We start from the raw sequence: 18539 nt of genomic DNA on the forward strand, positions 1-18539 counted from the left end.
GCCCTCTTTCCCACTCCCTGGGGAAGCCTGAGACAGCCCTTTCCAGCAGATGCCAGCTTGAGAGAGGTCCCGAAGTCACTCCTGCACCTTTGTAGGAGGGCCCAGAGCATCTGTCTTTCCTGCCAGGGGCTGAGAGAGTATTGGCCCTACCACTGCCCAGTGCCTGCATCCAGAATCCAAACCAGGGAGCTTCTTCCATAGTCTAAAGAGCAAGTGGCCTGAGAGGCACTAAATTTTAAACTTCAAGATATAGGGCCTGTTCTGTATTTCTTCACAGGACTCTGGATGGAAGGAGACAGACGCTTTCCCTAACTCTGTGATGCTCCCCAGTACATACCTCCCATCACCACTCTTACACTATTGCTTCCCTCATTGTAGTGAGCTCCTCAAGGGCAAGGACCAAGTTTGTCATCTCCATTGTTTTCCCAGCACCTGGCACCGTGCCAGTCACTGGACTGGCTCTAAATAGACATGACATGAGTAAGGACCAAAGAAAGGCTGTGGCAGGGACCGTAGCCACTAGGCTAAGGGTCAGAAACCTAACATTTTAAACAGTAGTTCCTCATTCTTTGGGCCTTATGATCCTAAACTGTGTGGGATCTTGAGCCCTGCCTGAGGTCGCTTGTAGAGCAGCCTATGACTAGGGAAGGTTTCTGGCTGGTGACAGCTAGAGAGAAACATGCTCTTTGGTTCTCTTCCCACTTTTCTTTTAAATAAATAATAGATTCTCTGTGCCTTGGTTTCTCCCATTGGATATTCATGGGCCTGTAAGCAATCTGTCCTCACCTGGGTCTCTGAGGAGGGTGGCATGTTTGTAGGATGGTTCCTCTTTATTTCTCCAGGGCAGTCAGTCAGTTGCTACTTGGCCAACTCTCTTAGAAGTTACTCCTCTTGAACCTGAATGAAACCTCAGGGACCCTATCTCAGCTTAAGTAAAACCACGTGCAAGAAGTACTTGTGGAGTTAGTGACAGGACTGTCCTACTGGTCTGATCACCTGGTCTACTCCCTGCTCTCACAGGCTCCAGAGCAGAGACTGTCTTCCTGGGTGCCCTGGAATCACCTGGATATATTTTTTAAATATCGCAGTCCTGCCTGCCTCCTCCCCCTGCAGTATTCCACTAAATTTGATCTAGAGCAGCAGTTTTAAACCTTTTTTTATTTCATGGCACACATATACTAATTACTAAATTCTGTGGCACACCAAGAAATATTTTTTGCCGACCTAACAAAAAAAAGTTATAATTTAGATTCATTTACACGGGACGGCTATTGTTGTGCTGGCTGTTGTCATTTTTGTATTTGACAATCTAAAGGAAAAGAGGTCAGTGTCCCTCACCAAACAGTAGGTACTGCATGTTTTAAAAAAACCTTGCGGCACACTGGTTGAAAATCGCTGATCTAGAGTCTGAACATTGGTATTTTTTAACAGCTTCCTCACTGCTGGTACTTGGGACTGAGGACTACTGTCTCAAAGAGCCTTCCCTAGAAGGAACTGTGATAGCACTTGAACATCCCATACCTCACTCCTCCCCCTCAGGGAAGGTAATAGAAGAGAGCACGTGTTTGTTTGCCTCTTCTGAGCATCCCTGTGGCACCTTCCTTAGCCAGTTCTTAGATACAACTCCCAGACTATGCGATTGATGGTGCAGTCTGCACACACACACACACACACACACCACGGCTGCTTTTTTTTTTAAATCCTCACCTGAGGATATTTTTCCATTGATTTTTTGGTTTAGAGAGAATAGGAGGGGGAGAGGCAGAGGGATAAACATCGATCTGAGACACATCGATTGGTTGCCTCCCACACGCACCCCAACCAGGGCCAGGGATTGAACCTACAACCAAGGTAAATACCCATGACTGGAATCGAACCCGGGACCCTTCTACCCACTGAGCCAAACCACCCAGGACGAGTCCCCAGCTTCTTAACCTTGGGCAAGTGACGGGAGAGGAGATAGGTATTGGTGGACAGAGGTTGAATTTTGTTTTGGAAGACATTAGTGAGGGAGAACAGTCCAGAACTGTGTGTGCAGTTTAAGATGAAGGTTTTCTTAAATGTCTTTATTGATATTTTAGAGAGAGAGGAACAGAGAGGAGTAGAAAGGTAGAAACATCATTGATCGGCTACCTCCTGCACACCCCCTACTGGGGATTGAGCCCGCAACCCAGCATGTGCCCTGACCAGGAATTGAACTGGCCTCTTAGCCACACTGGCCTGGCAAGATGAAGATTTTTAAAAAATTCTACTTCAAGGACTCTCACCTGGGTACAGTCCATCAGCTCCCAAACATCATCCCCCCACCCTTCGGTAGCAGCGTCTGCCTTATCAGTTAGAGGCAAGGCCAGATACCAGTTGAAATCCCAGACAGCTTCCTACCCTCCCTGCATATCTTGTCAGATATTTCAAGCTTTAAGTCCTTATTCGTGCTCTGCCTACTTGGCTGGCTGTTCTTGCACTTGAGCGGCTTGTTTGCCTGGACAGGTCCAAGCTGTCTGAGCCATCAGCAGCTGCACCTCCTCCCTCGCGCCTTCTGTCTGAGCCAACCTTGATTCACAGTAGTGCAGATGGCCGCAGCCGTATCCAGCGACATCTGCCACTCCCATCCCTCCCCTGCCCTGCTTTCCCAGAGATGAAGGGGCTGGGCCAAGCCTTGCCATAGGTGAAGCTGGGGCTAATACGAAGGCTACTCTTTGTTTATACTCTGGCATATTAGCCTAAATGACGTGATAAAAAAATTTTTTATCGGAACCACATAAGACAAGGATACAGCAGGTCTAAGTTCACATTGTGCAGAAAACACTTTCCAGCCTGCATCAGAGCTAATCTGTTTTTGCAAATAGCCTTAGTTCCACCCACGCTGCTTCCTAAGTGTTGCTTGGAATTAGGGTGAGCTGAGAAAGAATCAGAGGCAAGAGTAGGTGTCAGAAATCACCTTTCCCTCTTGCCTATCCTTTCCTCCCTTTAATGCAGACTTGGCAACTTCTCAAACTACTGCTCTTTAGGCTCTCAGTCCCATTCAAGGGACTGAAAGGTAGTGCCCTGTAATACACCACTGTAATCAATTAGTTTCCCTTCTCCTTGTCCCTCACTAAGAGAAATGAAGTGCTGGATAACAAATGTGAGAGGGGTCGTGCGTGACCTTGTACACAAGAAAGATATGGCACAGCAGCCACAGGGCTTCACTCTGCCTTTGCCCTTGCCAGCTTGCTGCTGAGCTGCAGAGAAGGCACGGGAGTCAAGGTGTCCCAGCTAGCAGGCCCTGCCTGAGCGAGACCACAGCCATCCCCTCTGGCAGCAGCCTGCAGCAGGCAGGGATGCTCTGTGGCAGTCTCCTTCTACCACCTGTGCGGGGTAGGCTCATGGGGGCAGGTCGTCTGTAAATCTAAGGGACCCTACCTAGCAGCTCTTGGAATGCCATTGGTACAGCAAAACCCATATTCAGATGATGCACCCTGAGGCTTAGTTAGCTGTTACACACGTTATCTCAAGGCTTTCTTCTGCACTGGAGAAAGCAGTTTCAGGCTGCTTAAGCAGGGAGGAACATAGCCCCCAAAGCCAGCCCTTCTCATAGGCAGATCGCAGAACTGAGGTACATTATTTCTTTCTCTCTCTCCCTCTTCTCTCTCTCTCTCTCTCTCTCTCTCTCTCTCTCTCTCTCTCTCTCTCTCTCCAATTTGAGCTGTTTTCTTCTGAATAAGAATATTTTTAATCCTGGACAATGACAAAATATCTTTACTGGCGCCCAAGGACCAATAATATACTGAGGAAAGAAAACACAGGCTCCCATAAAAGGTGTCTGCTTTCATCCCTACAATTTGAAGCCAGTTATTTGGTGAGCATGAGGCCAATGGATGAATGGAATTAGGGACCTTCCACTCCAAACATCATGGTACCTACAGCCTAGGGTAGGCTCTACTCTTTCCTGTCTGATTTGCTAAGTGAGGAAGGGAGGTCCTTTATGTTAGTGAAGTACCCAGGAACCTTTTTGTTTCTCTCAAGCCACATGACAGATATCACCAAACTGGTCAATTTTGTGTTCTTCCTGACTGGTCCTTCCCTCCTGGGTTTGTCTAGTATTACATGTTGCTTTCTTTTCTTGCTACAGTTTTAACCACAGGAAAGTCACGATTGATTCCATTCTCTCCTCCTCCTGTCTGACCACATTTTAGTGACCTGCCTGCTCTTGTTTTTGATCCACAGATTCCAGTCACTTAGAACTGCTGGACTGAGAGTGACCACAGGCACAGTCCAGTTCTGAGTTGGGTCCCAGGGACCAGAAATGACAGTACTTGTCTTAACTCTTAAAGTAAACGTCAGATTTATAGCCAAAAGCCTTAGCAATACCTTGTAGCAGATACACTACCCCACCCCCAGTTAAGAAAGAGAATGGCCCTGGAGGTGGGACACTCAGAGCAGTGTCAACAGGACACTGAGCGTCAGGGAGGCTGCTGCCTTCCCCATCTGCCATGCCCCTCATAACAGAGCAGTTCAGAGGGTTGGCCTGGGGTGGGGAGGTGTAGCTCCTGTGTTCTGCCTTCTATGCTCACTGCGGCACTGCCTGTAAACCTGCTTTAGAGACCTATAGAGGGCTGCCACGCTACCAGAGCTGCCTGTGCTGTTCCATCATCTGGGTGTCCGCTGGTGCCAGGCTGCATAAGTACTTCTCAGCGCCCAGCACAGGCCTACCTCTTCTACATTCACTGAAGCTTTAGACATAAGAGGTCCCTGGAGACCAGTGGGGAAAAGATTCCCCACCTGACTCTTCCTGGGTCTCAGTTCCAAATGGAAAAGCTCACCACATGGCCCCTCAGTGTCTCCTATGCCACACGCCTGATTCCACCTCAGCCTGTTCCTTATAGTTAGAGCCGCAGTTCTGCTCGGTGGGTGGGACAGGGGGTTCCGAAGTCTTTACCCTGGTCGTATTTTTGAAACTGGAGCAGTGAGGCCTGAACTGCCAGATTGGAAAGGAATGAATGACCTTGTGGGGAGCCCAGGAACAGCACAGCCAGCGTTCGTTGTGGTTGTTGATTTCCACATGCTAAGTGGGTCTAGTTGTCATCGGACATCCCTGCCTCTGTGATGGTTAGGCTCCGAGCCAGTGGCCTTTGTGCAGGGTCGGGGGAAAGAAAGCTTTGCTGCTTTACTCCGGCACCTACAGCGTGGAGTCGCCAGTGGGGAACTACTGAAGCAGCACTCTAGAGAATCACCAGGGAGACCCCTCCATCTCCCGCCAAGCTAAACAAAGCCTGCCCTTGCACTGTTCTGAATCACACTTCACCAGCTTCACTCCTCCTTCCTGGCTCAGCACAGGGCACCGCCTTCCGGGAAAGTCCTGAGTGTCAGCAAGAGAGGCATTTGAGGAGAAACGAACTCATGTAGGAAGCGGGAGTGCCACTCAGTCATCTTTTAGGTAGAAAGGAAAAGGTCATCAGAGCCACATGGGGCCTGGGTTGGATTCTTGTTGATTCAGTCTTGCTGCGACAAAGGGGCCAGCTCACCGGGTCCAGCACTGGACACTGCCAACCCCATCTAGCTGACAGCCAAACACAAAGACACGCATGCTCTGTGTACACAGACGGGTCTGCATGTCAGCATGAGCCCATTTTTAGCCCTTGCCCAGAAAGGGCGGCCTGCAACACAGTAATTTAATTAGATTTGCCTCCCTCCGTGGCCCACATATTTGAAGATGTTTGGGGGGAAATGAATCTGGCTAAGGAACATTACCCTGCCGCTCTGCACTGCCCCAGAGCTGAGCCACAGTACCGTAAAAGGTCTCGCCATCCTGAATATGGCCCAGGGCATCTGTCTGCACTGCAGGCTCTCTGGCCAGGATGACTGCTGGCACATCTGGCACGGCAGCCTCTGGAAGCAGCCCGTCTCCATCACAGGGACTCCCCATCCCTTATTTTGCAGCAGCCTCAGCAAAGCCTCGGCAAAAACTAGAGCCACAGTATTAGCTCTCCCCACTGATTTCAGTGTGTGGAAGAGAGAGGCAGAATGAGAGGACCGCACCCCTCAACTGATACCGCAGCCTCAGTAACAGTTATCACCCCAATTTCAGTGTCACTTCTGCCCTGAAAATGATAGTTATTTAGGGACTTGAAATTGATTTCCCCTACTCTTGCTTCCAGAGAACTTATTACCATGTTTTATATCACAAATGCTCATCAGTTGTTGTCCATTATGCCTGTGCTCAATCCATACCCTTACTCCACACCCCACAGGCCTCCGCTTGCCTCCCATACAGCCAGCGCTTGTCTTGCATTTTCAGCCACTCCTCAGGAGGCACCTCAACTCTTACTCTCTCTTGTCTTCTCCCTCTTGTCCAGAATGTCTGCCCTGTCTTCTTATCACTTACCTCTCACCTGTCTCAGCCTTTTATGTCCGAGGTCAGCAGGACCATGCTTGGTGGAGAAGAGCATTCTCTTTGGTTAGCTCTCCCCACCAAAAGCACATCCTCCTGGCTGCCTGATCTCTCCTGCGTAATGATAGCAGCACCTCCGAGATAAAGGGAATTTCTCTGGCACAGCTTGTATCAGCACCAGCAGAACACAGGCTGTTGCTTAGGAGTGGGAATCATTAGAGTCAGACCATTATTGGAGGGGACTGGTCTCTAGGGGCGCTAGCAGAAATTACCGCTCCTTAATAGATGGAAACTCATTTACTTGAACCCCCCGCCCTCCTCTTTATTTCTCTGCATTCCCCACCTCCCTTCTCTTCCTGGCTTTGAAGTTGAAAAGAGATGTAACTCCACCAATCCAAGATGGCAAATTTCTGCTAAATTGACTTGGTTAAAAGAGAACCTTGGTTGAATGAAGCTGTTCTTTTAAAATGTTTCTGTTGGGACTTCTCTTGAAACCATTGTGAAGATGACAGGACAGATTCTAATTAAATGTGCGTGATAAAATTATAGCCAGGGCCACTTTGTTTCCCAAGACGGTCTGTTGAAATGTTCACTAGCTTCTTAGACCCGTTTCAGAACAGGCCTCTGAAGCTCGGGCCCTCAGAGCTTCCTAGTGACAGGGAAGGCAAGGGAGTTCCGGAAGCAGGACTCCTGACTTCTCTGCTTCTCCAACGGTCCTCTTGACCTTGAAGGGACCCCTGACATGATTTAGCTTCTGCAAGCCTTCCCCACGCAGGGATACATGTTCTTTTTTAAAAATATATATATTTTTATTGATGTCAGAGAGGAAGGGAGAGGGAGAGAAACATAAATGATGTGAGAAAATCATTGATTGGCTGCCTTCTGCACACCCCCTACTGGCGGGGGTGAGGGTCAAGCCCACAATTGGGGCATGTGCCCTTGACTAGAATCGAACCTGGGATCCTCCCGTCCGCAGGCCAAGGCTCTATCCACTGAGCCAAACCAACTAGGCCTATTATTTTTTTTAATCCTCACTCAGGATATTTTTCTATTGATTTTTAGAAAGTGGCCGAAACCGGTTTGGCTCAGTGGATAGAGCGTCGGCCTGCGGACTGAAAGGTCCCAGGTTCGATTCCGGTCAAGGGCATGTACCTGGGTTGCGGGCACATCCCCAGTAGGAGATGTGCAGGAGGCAGCTGATCGATGTTTCTCTCTCATCAATGTTTCTAACTCTCTATCTCTCTCCCTTCCTCTCTGTGAAAAATCAATAAAATATATATATATATATATATATATATATATATATATATATATATAAAAAAGAAAGTGGAGGAAAGAGGGAAAGACAGAAATATCAATGTCATAGAAACACATCAACTGGTTGCCTCCTGCATGAGCCCTGACCAGGGCCAGGGCCAGGGAGAAGCCTGCAACCAAGGTCCGTGCCCTTGACTGGAATCGAACCTGGGACCCTTCAGTCTGCAGGCCTACGCTCTATCCACTGAGCCAAACCAGCTAGGGCCATGTTCTTTGTATTTTTTCAATGTTGTTTTTTTTTAAAATTGATTTTAGAGAGGGGAAGGGAGAGGGATGGAGAGATAGAAACATTGATGAGATTGGCTGTCTCCTGCACACCCCCTACTAGGGATTGAGCCCTCAACCCTGGCATGTGTCCTGACCGGGAATCGAGCCCAGGACCTCTTGGCTCATAGGACAACACTCAATCCACTGAGCCACATGGGCCGTGCAATTCATGATCTTTACCTTACAGCTCTTCACTCTTGTAGGGAAGGGAAGGGCAGTGTAAGCAACAAATGCTCCTTTTAATTTATAAGCTGTTTTGGGATGCCATAAGAGCTCCCATGCTCTAGAACACTTGTGATAGGAGAGAAGGAAAACGTTGCCTTATTCCTCAGGTCTAGCTGTCTGAATAAAGTCATGAGTGGGCACCAACTGTCTCAGAGCATTAAACACAGAAAAATGCTGGCATAGAAGGACTTCCCCTTCTCTTCCTCTCTCTAGAAGCTAACTGGAAGGGATTGCACCAAATTGCAAACTCCAGGGGGCACTAATCACTTTGTAGTTTCTGTAAATGGCACCCCCTGGAGTTGTAAATCATGGTGGGACCTGCTGGTAATAGCGCTGGATTGATAACTCAGAGACCAGGGACTGTTCTCTGCGTCACCAGCGATGTGACACTGGGAACGTCACATCTTCCCTTGGCTTCATTTTCCTCATAAATAAAATGAGGTTCACCTAGATTTTCTGAACTAACTTCGAAGCTCCCTTCACTGTCTCCATATCTCTGAAGATAGATGTCATAAAACATCATTCTTTCCTCTGTGTCCATTGCTGTCCCAAGGTCGACCAGCCTTGGTAACACACCCATGATGTGAAGGTGCCCTCAGCTGACTTGATACCACTGGGAGAGCAGCTGCAGACTGAAAACAGGAATGTGGGAGAGGGATTAAAGAAAGGGAAAGCTACCCTGTAGGCACAGTGGCTGAAACAAGAACATTGAATAGGCCAATGACTTATTCTTCTTGTGTTCATATTTCTGTGACTTCAGGACCTTTTCTCTCACACACATAGATACAGCATACCCAGTAATTGCAATTACTTCCCTTATAAGAGAAACAATGAAATGCAAACATGCTTTCAGATATCTCAGTCTGGCCATATCCCCCGAAGTCTCCTCTCCCCACTTCTAATTTAAAAGTTGTCTTCCCTTTCCCTGGTCCCTAAGCAGTCTCTTTCTTGGCACTCCCTCCTTTCTTATTCCAGACTTTCCCAATTCATCCCCTTAAAGAGATGAATTGGAAGAATATGCTGTCATGTCTGGAGGAAGCCATTGTCAATTCACACAGGCAGACACTAATAGGATAAAGTATTATCCGACTTCCTTTAAGTCCAGAAATTAAGTCTTCTTGCAATGGTAATAGATTATAACCTGTAACCACGGCAGCGGTGGGTTGCAGGAACAGGCTGTTAGTGTCTGAGGCCTCAGCCTCATTTTTGGGACTGTGCTGGGCCTATTGTGAGGGATGTGCTGAGCATTCCTACAAACACGGCTGCACTATCCAGGGAACTGCCTCTGCAGAGAGCTGCCAATAACTCATTCAGTTCCCCTACAGGGTGCAATCCGAGTGGGAGAAGCTGTCTCAGTGGTTTTAATGAACTGGGATGAGTGGGTAGGTAAAGGGGAGAAGCCAGGGCCTTGAAGACTAGGAAGAAGTAGCCCGAGGCCAGGAAACCAAACTTTGCACAGGAAACAGTTAGTGTGTGAGAGCCCTTCTCAGTCATCCTTGCTGACTCATTGAGCAGGCAGAGTGACTTATCTAGTGAATAAATCAACACCAGCACAGACTCGGGGAAATCAGGGTTGAGACCTTAAAGGAACTGTTAGAGACTATAGATTAAGGACTTGCCTTGGAAGAGGAAACAGCATGAGAACTGTTGGCGTAAAGAGCCATCAGTCTTCTAGAATGGAGTACTCTTGCTGGATAGCCTAGGTCCTCCCATGGCAGACGATTGCACGTAAGTGGGGCCGGGGAGCTGATAGGGGATTAACTGGATTATGCTCTCTATTAGGGGGTATAGGAAGGTGGGTGAGTAAAAAAGAAACAAGTGGATCAGGGACTCTTCCTTTGCTATTTAGCAATTAATCTAAACTTCAGTGATTGCTCCAGAATTGTTCCTAGGTGCAGAAGGCATGGACTTGAAAGGCCAAGTACTACTTTGGTCCACATAGTCTCCACACCTGGCATTAGAGTAGCCTCTCATCTCAACGCTTCCCTGCTGTAGGTTCAAAATCTTCTTGATGGGGTAAGCTAGAGAAGACAATGCCATCCTTTCAAATGCTGACACTGACCAGAGAGCTTCCCCTGCAGGCCTAGGTCTAATCTCTGACTCACTGCCAGATCCATGTACACTGAACTCCCAGTCATCATTATTTTTTATGGAAAAACATGATTTATGTAACGCCCTCCCTCTGGAATAATACTCTCTTTGTAGATGAAACAGGGAGTTGCACCCTCTCCTCACCCTTCTTGGCTATGCCTTAATAGAAATGAGGGAGCGTTCACAGGAGCCCTGAATAAACCCATCAGGGTTAGATTATGGCCCTGAGGGCCGGTTGCTTCCCCCAAACAGTGGACAGCCTCCAGTTTCAGGAACAGGACTGTTGTGGGTAGGTGATATGGCCCAAATACTGATAGCAAAGCTGGCGTGGACCAGAAGATAACACCTGTGATCATCCTAAAAGCTAATTCTGCCTTCATCAGGAAATAAAGATGCATTTTTTCTTAGGCTTCTCTTGGAAAGTTGATCCTCCCTGCTTTTCTTCTCTGTTCCATGCCATGAATTTCACACTAACAGTCCTCCCCCATCCAGGGTCCAGCCAGCCTCTTTCTTGATAGGGTAGAAGAATCTCCCTGGCGTTCCTCTTTAACTGCACTGCAGACCCTTAGCCTGTGTATCTGCCATATAGCTCTGTTCTGCTCTCATTTGCTCAAATGATGGTGATTTTTTCCTGCCTTTCTTTTCTCCAAGCTTTCCAAACTGCTTTAAAGCCCCAACAGCCCTTTTCTCTTCTGCCTCCTGGTGCCTCTGCCCTCCCCACCCCTACCCTTGGTAAGGCAACCTGGCAGAGAAACAGGGGTAGGTGGAGAATACTCCAGAAAGCTTACCCTCTTAGTAAGGGACCAAGGCTTCCTTGGTAGGTGTGTACTATCCCAGCCCTTCAGCTTGTGCACCAACAGCATCTTTCCTTTCTTCCTGCTCACCACAAGGAAAGATAATCTATTCCTAGACACAATGCCACAGGCCACTATAGAGCTGGATTAGGGAACAGAGCACAGGGCAGTGTCTTCTAGGAAGGAAAGTACAACCTAACTTTCCCACAGTGCTCAGGCTCATAGATGGTGCTATCCTGCTGTCCCTGACCACTGGATAATCACCTCTCTGGAATAGCTCAGTAGGCCTTTTCTCTCCCTTTAGGCGTGGATGGGATTTAGGAATAAACGTGGTGATGAGGGCTAGGCAGTTGGCCTATCCCCTTAAATATATCATGAAATAACTACCAACTATATAGCATTACTAGGTGATGTCAGGCACTGTAATAAGTGTGATTTTATATCTATAATTTCAATTCTCACAGTAGCTTATGAAGTAGTAAGATAAATTCTAACATTATGTCCATTTTACAGATGAAGAAACATTATTTGTCCAAAGTCACACATCTAGTAAGTGATAGAGCAAGGATTCAACGCAGGAAGACTGGCTCCAGGTCTATACTTAAAAGTGCTCTGCTATATTGCTTTGCAGATGCGTATATTCCACTGATCTGTTCCTGGAGCCTTTATCCCTACTCCAAGAAGCAGTGTACTTCATTTTAATTTAAAGAAAAGACAAAACAGCCTTAATCTACTGCCCAAACCATTCTCCCCTCTGAGGGGAAGGGTACTTTCTGAATGGATGGAGACCAAGAGAGGTGCTTTGAGACAAAGGCTGCCTTACAGTTTAGCTGAGGCAGGGTTTAGAAATGGCATGAACAGTGCCTGTATTAGCTGATGGCATAGAGTGCTGAGTGCTAGCAGAGGAGATAAAATCAGACATATGTTTGGCTATATATATTCTCTCTCTCTCTCTCCTCTCCCCCACCCCCCCTTTCTCTTTCCTCTTCTCTAATTTTAAGTCCCTGCTGCATTGCTGCAACAAAATGCGGAAGCATTAATTATGCACTCTGGCCCCCTGAGGTAGTGGCCCACTCAGCCTTCTCCCAGTCTATTCCATCTCCCCTGAAGGAAGCCAGAACTCTACTACTAATGGCCATGGACGCTGGACTTCTTTGTTATGTTGTTCCACCTAGCACCCAGAAGTTGCTAGCCTCAGTACATGTTAAACAGCCATGATAAAGCTAATATCTCTAGGCCTTAGAAACTAGCCTATCTACTCTACCTTCACCGAAAATAGGATGCAGCATTACACTGAAGAAAAGGCCCTGGAGCAGATGATGGGAGTAGCAACACAGCATGGCATTTAAAGAGCTGGGGCTGGGGTAGGTACAATGGAGGAGAGGAGTTAAGGAGCCTGCCAAGAGACTGATTGCTGAGCCAAATAGAAACCACTCCTCTATGGAGAACTTAACCTGATGGGTGCTTTAAAACCTCTGTCAATCCTCTACTCTGCGAAGTTCCAGGGCAGGGAGAAGGCCAAGCCACCTTTTCCACTGTGAACCCACTACCTTATCTACTCACTCTCCCTGGCAGCGGCTACCCTCTGTGGGCCCCTGTAATTTCTGTTTGCCCCTGAACCTGAGAATCAGGAAGCTGTTTCATGCAGTTCTGAGAACCTAGCTCCTTAGTGAGCACAGAGTTGTCTTGAGCCAGCTGTCAGGCCCCTGTGGTCAGAGTTCTGGTCAGGCCTTGAGGACAGTAGAGCCAGTTCTGAAAGAGATGGAGCAGCTCTAAGAGGAAGGAGAACACAGGGGTATCTGTAAGAAGGTCCCATTCTCACTGCATATTGGACAGGAAAGAAATGTGTTCTTGCTAGCCAGTAAGGGCCCAAGTGAGAGCACATCTGGCTTGGGAGTCAGAAGAGCTGGGTTTCAGTCCCACCTCTTCCACTAACTAGCACTGTGACCTTGGATATATCCTTCCGTTTCCTTGACTGTCACATGTGAAGGGATTAGACAAAATGATTTCTCATGGCCTTTAACAAAGTCTATAATGAATGTTCTCTCACAGCATGTCATCGGCAGTCGAGTCTTTTCTCCTAACATGTTGCTAAAACTCTGCCCCTGAAGAGCTACCCACCCATGTTCCATTCTCAGTAACAAACACTGCAGTTGGACCAAGCTCTCGGATGAGCGCTAACACAGCTGCGCTCTCAGTGCTTGTGGGACTCCTCTGAAGAGTTGTCCCAAGTACCTGCTGCAAAGGAGGGTTGCTGCTCCAACAGCTGAAGTGGTGCTTAGGTGGAGGAGTAGGCCCAGTGGGGAAAGGAACTGCCTACCGCCTTCCAGGAACCATAAGCTTAGCACCCCCCCCCCTCCCAACTCCTTTGAAGGTTTTTCTGAAAAGCACTTCTTCCTCAGATTCCAAGTCCTACATTTGCTCCACCCCCACGACAAATGCATTTGTTCTTAGCGCTCTTCCCCGGGATGTTTCAGGCCCATTTTCTTACCTCTCCAAGCAGACCTTTGTTATTCCAGAGATACTGTAATTCCCTGACCGCCCAAATAGCTGTCAAAAAAGGAGGGGTGTTAGGAAATTCCTGAAGCAGCAGCTTCCACAATTGCCTCTGGAACTGTTCTAAACAGCCTAGGTGAGCTTTGCGGCACAAGGGGGCCATTTCTTGCTTTTTCACCTGGGCCTGGCCAGGTCCCGCCTTTTACTCTGCCGCATTTTCTCTCCTTATTGGAGGTGGGGAGCCTAGAAGTGTGAGTGGCAGTTTCTGTGTGCCCAGGCATATATGCTTCCACAGAACCTGATTCCCAGAAACGGTGTCTATACACCCAAGAGGATTAAGAATTGGCCCTTTCTTAGGCATTTCTAAGCCAACTGCTGCAAAGTGCTGCCTGCCTCTCTCCCTGCTCTGTGCCAGAGATATCACACCCACTCAGTCCCGACTCCCTGCATTAGAATAAATACTGGCGCTGAAGAGACGCAGGGTCCCCGCTCAGGCAGCCTCCCTGGACGTCATTCCTAAGTACGCATCAGGAGACAGACACCCACCACCACAATACACGTTTGGCTATTTAACGTCCAGAACCAAAGCAACACTGCCTGTGGGAAATTCAAGCCAAACGACATTATTGCAGACCTCTGAAATCCAGGTCCCCGGGGTCCCCGGGGTAGGACTGGTGCTGCCTGAGCAGCTTCTGCTGAGGTGGCGTTTACCTTTTGGCCGGGTCCCAACAGCTGGAGCTGACCCATTTCCCCTGCCTTCCCAGGGCATGAAGAATTTGGTTCTACCCCCAACAAAGCCAGGGACTAACACGCTCAGCTCATGGAAGGTGCACTAGAACTGGGGCGCTTTTATTTAAGCTAAGGAAAGGCTGTTGACAGCTTTAGCATTTCCCCATCCTTTAAAAAATGTAACATTGTTTTCTCCTCCCACCTTACCTCTCCCCTCCTCCCCTTCCCTTTTTTTTTTCTTTAAATAGAAATGACTTGTCAATGCTCATAAGAATTTATAGGTTCAGGGTCTTACTCAAGTTAACCCTTTGGGAACATTGAATTAAAAATTGAACAATATTTATTAAAATACAAAAATACACTTTTCTCACATTACAATCAGTGTTCTGTTGTTGGCATTCCCCCCCACCCACCCCACCCCCTTTCAAATCCGAACCCTTTATTTCCTTTTTAAAGCTAAAATAATAAATGAAAGAAATTACAGCATTAAATGGACCAGAATAACAGAGATCTCTGCCTTCCCCACACATGCCCAGCCTTTATCTCCCACCTCCTCCTGAGGTTGGCCTGGGAGAGGGAAGCCTTCCCCCCCTTGTGCTGCATCCAGCAGGACTCCATGCAGAACTTACTTTTATGTACATGTGTATCACTTGTTTTTCCTGTGGATTTCACATCTTTTTGTGAAAGGCTTCATTTTACTTTAAATGAGCCTGTGTCCTTGTTCTCTCTCCTTTTTCTTCTCTACTTGTGTTCTGCCCCCACCCTATCACGACTAGTTGACATCAGCTGTAATAACCCCTAATGAATCAGCATTTAGAATAGTCACCAAATCACAAGCATGAGAAAAGCTTCCACTCCCCCAAGCTCCCCACTCCCAGCCTCCTCCCTCTCCACCTTAAAACAAAACCATTTTCAAAAATCATAAAATGCCATCATTGTCTACAATCATTTGTCAGATACTGGGAACAACAGGTGGACATGGCACAATGCTAATTCATGGCCTCCTGTGAATACGCTCTCTCCGCTTCTGCTCTCCCTTCCCGCCCCCTCTGTTGCCGCACCCACTTCAGGGGCCTCCTCCTTCTCATGGGAAACCCTGAATAGACACTTGCCTTGAACAGATTGGGTTAAGCCCAACTGCAGGAATCTGGTGCAGTGTGGAGGCACTGGGCTGAGAGCTGCGCCAGCTCCCTTCCTTCTCTGCTCCTTTCTGAAGCCTCTATCGGGCAGGGCACACGTGTGTCCCAGTGCACACACCAAGGAGACTTCCCCACATGGACAGACATAAAGACTCCGCCCCTTTAAGGATTCATTTGAATTTGTGTGGTTTTCCTGTTTAAAATACATTTACAGATCTATCTTCCCCTTGGCCTTTGAAGAAAAAAAAAGTATTGCCTCTCAATATTTTAGCACAGTACAAATTCTTGGTGCCTTTTTGTATTTTTTAAATAAGATAAATCTGCAAAGACAGCTCTCAGTTTAAGAAAGGTGTCTATAAGAAATGGATATTCCTGTATCATTTGAAGCATCTTCTAAAAAATGACAGACTCAGTCTACCTCCCCACCCTTCAGCAGCCCACACCCTACCTCTTTAGGGATGTTGGTTGATGTCTTACTTTGTTTTAGCTTAGCACTTTCAACCTTATACCAGAAAGCCCTTCTGGCAGCATAGCAAGTTGACTCGTGGCTTCTACCCCCCCACGACATTCCCAAGAACCCCACTCCCTGTTTAAATAGAACTTACAAGTTAGAAAATAGTTTTGATTTTTTTGTTTTTAAATTTTAATATAATCTGTTTCTTTTACCAGCCCATAGATTTAATATATAAGCATATACAAGAAAAAGTCTCTCCCCACTCTGTACAAAAGTTGCTGTCTTTTTGTGTGTGTGCATTCTATTGCATTTTATAAGTTTTGGGGGAGAGGGGAGTCATATTTGAGTTTCCTGTACCTTGTCCTTGGTATGGGTCTGAATTATATAAGGTTCAGAGATAGTGGTGACTGTGGGGTGCAGAGAGTTCCCCAGGCTGTTTTCTGTCCAGTGGGCCCCATGTGCTGGTTTGTAGGTGTTGTAGTTAATATGGTCATGAATTGTGGGCAGCACGACTGCCCCCTCACCTGATACACCGGATGGAGCTGCTGTTGCCGCTGAGGATGCTGCTGCTGGGATGTCTTCATCCACTTGGATAATCTCAACTGTTCGGGCGGCTGTGACTGTACTCCTCTGCTGGTGCCGCTTACGGAGTTTATAGAAGACAATCAACATGGCGGCAGCTAGCAGAGTCACTGCCACGAAGCAGCCAATGATGATCTTGGTGGTCTTCATGACTTCATCCAGGCTGGTCTGCATCTTGTCGTTGGTGTCTGTCGCGGGCACTGCCACCTGCTTGGGCACACGGGTGGTCTGAATGAGCACCGTGGTCGAGGTGGTATATGCCGGCTGGTAACCAGTGGACGTGGTGGGAACAAGCTTGTATTTACGTGTTGTATCCTCAGGTGATATCTCAGTGGTCTCCACGGTGACCGTGGTGAAGAAGCTATAGTTGGAGGTGTTGAGCTCGGCCGTGCTCACATTGAGGTAGGCCGAGGCATTGGAGTTGCCTGCCACGTTGGTCACCATGCATGTGTATACCCCCGTGTCTGAGAGTAGCACGTGGGAAAAGTTCAAGGTGCCATCGTTGAGGACAGAGATCCGGGGGTGGCGGGAGGCATGGCTGAGCACTGTTCCATTGGGCAGCAACCACTTCACAGAGGACATAGGGGGAGTCCGACACTTCAGTTCCGCCATCCGACCCTCGGAGATATTGAGGTCCCGGGGTGCATCCATGATAAAGGGGGCAGAACACTGAAAGGAGGCCTGGTCCACCTCCACCAGGTAGCGGCCTCGCATGTGCAAGGGAGCATGACAGCGGCCACAGCAGGTAGAATTGGTGGGTATATACTCCCGAAGCCACCATGCTAGCCACAGAATGTCACAATCACAGTTCCAAGGATTGTGGTGCAGGTGCAACTCCACCAGATACCTCAGTGGAGTGAAGAGGTCATGGGGCAGAGAAGAGAGGTTGTTGTGGGCCAAGTTGAGTTCCACAAGTGAGGCCAGCCCATCAAAAGCATTCCGCTCAATCAAGCTGACCTGTGAGTTCATGACCCAGAGCTTCTTGAGGGAGCTTAGGCCATGGAAGGAGCCAGGCCTGATCGCAGGGAAGTGGTTCCCTGACATCTCCAGCTCCTCCAGCCCGACCAGGGGGGTGAGATTGGGCATATCTTTAATGTTACACATGCCCAAGTTCAGGTACTTGAGGTTGAATAGCCCCTCAAAAGCCCCCTCAGAGATGTACTCCAGCTTCTTGAGCTCCCCCAAGTCCAGGCGCATGAGGGAGGGCACACGGTTGAAGGCATAAGAGGGGATGCTTTCTATGGGGTTGTTTCGCAGCCAGAGCTCCCGCAACTTGGACAGGTACTCGAAGGCCCCGCTGGGGATGACCGTCAGCCAGTTGTCGAACAGCTCCAGGGTGTTGAGGCTGGCTAGGCCATTGAAGGCCCCCACCTCAATCTGTCGGATGGAGTTCCTGCCCAGCTGCAGGACCTCCAGGTGGTGGAGATGTCGGAAGGTGTCGGCCTGGATCATCTGGATATTGTTTTCCATGAGGTTGAGGTACCGGGTGTTGGAGGGAATTCCCTGCGGGACCTCGGAGAGACCCCTGCGGGTGCACACCACCTTGCTGAACTGGTTACTGCACGAGCAGACAGAAGGGCAGTTCTGGGGCCCAGCGGAGGCGGCGGCAGCGATGGCTGCACACAGAATCCACACTTGCGCTGTGAGGTAGGCGACCGGGAGCAGGACGGCATTCCAGGTGTGGTGCACAGTTACCTGCCACAAGAGCTTCATGGTGTGGCACGTTCATAATTCACCATCGCCTGGGATTTTGGCTCGGAAAGGAGAACCAGCCCTACCCCGGCTTAAGTGAGCTAGGAGCGCCTCTTTCCATCTGGAGAAGGAGGTGGGGAGGGGCGATTAGAGACGGAGCGGATCGGCCAGAAATATCATGCCAAACTCAAGAGCGGCCCCTCGGCTGCCAGCCCCCCTCAAAGCCAGCCCTCGCCAAACTGAGACTTGGTCGCCCGCTGCAGCCATCCCCACCCAGTTATTCGCTGTCACCTACCTCGGAAGGAAGGCAGGGAGGAACTGGCGTGGTGTCCTTAATCGGTCTCCCCGAGAGCCGGCCGCCTCGTTCCCATTCTGACTTCTTA

The 18539-nt window shown here is 48.6% G+C and overlaps 2 protein-coding genes across 2 annotated transcripts in view; one reads left to right on the top strand and one right to left on the bottom strand.

The window, feature by feature from the left end:
• SND1 (staphylococcal nuclease and tudor domain containing 1) overlaps positions 1–18539 on the top strand; it is a 453621-nt gene that overhangs the window by 374230 nt on the left and 60852 nt on the right. The gene's annotated exons all lie outside the window — the stretch shown is intronic.
• Positions 14538–18180, bottom strand: LRRC4 (leucine rich repeat containing 4). Its single transcript, XM_081102420.1, has one exon. The coding sequence runs from the start codon at positions 18175–18177 to the stop codon at positions 16219–16221; it is 1959 nt and encodes a 652-aa protein (XP_080958546.1). The 5' UTR covers positions 18178–18180; the 3' UTR covers positions 14538–16218.

Source organism: Myotis nattereri, assembly GCF_964212035.1.
Source record: "Myotis nattereri genome assembly, chromosome: 11".
NCBI lineage: Eukaryota > Metazoa > Chordata > Mammalia > Chiroptera > Vespertilionidae > Myotis > Myotis nattereri.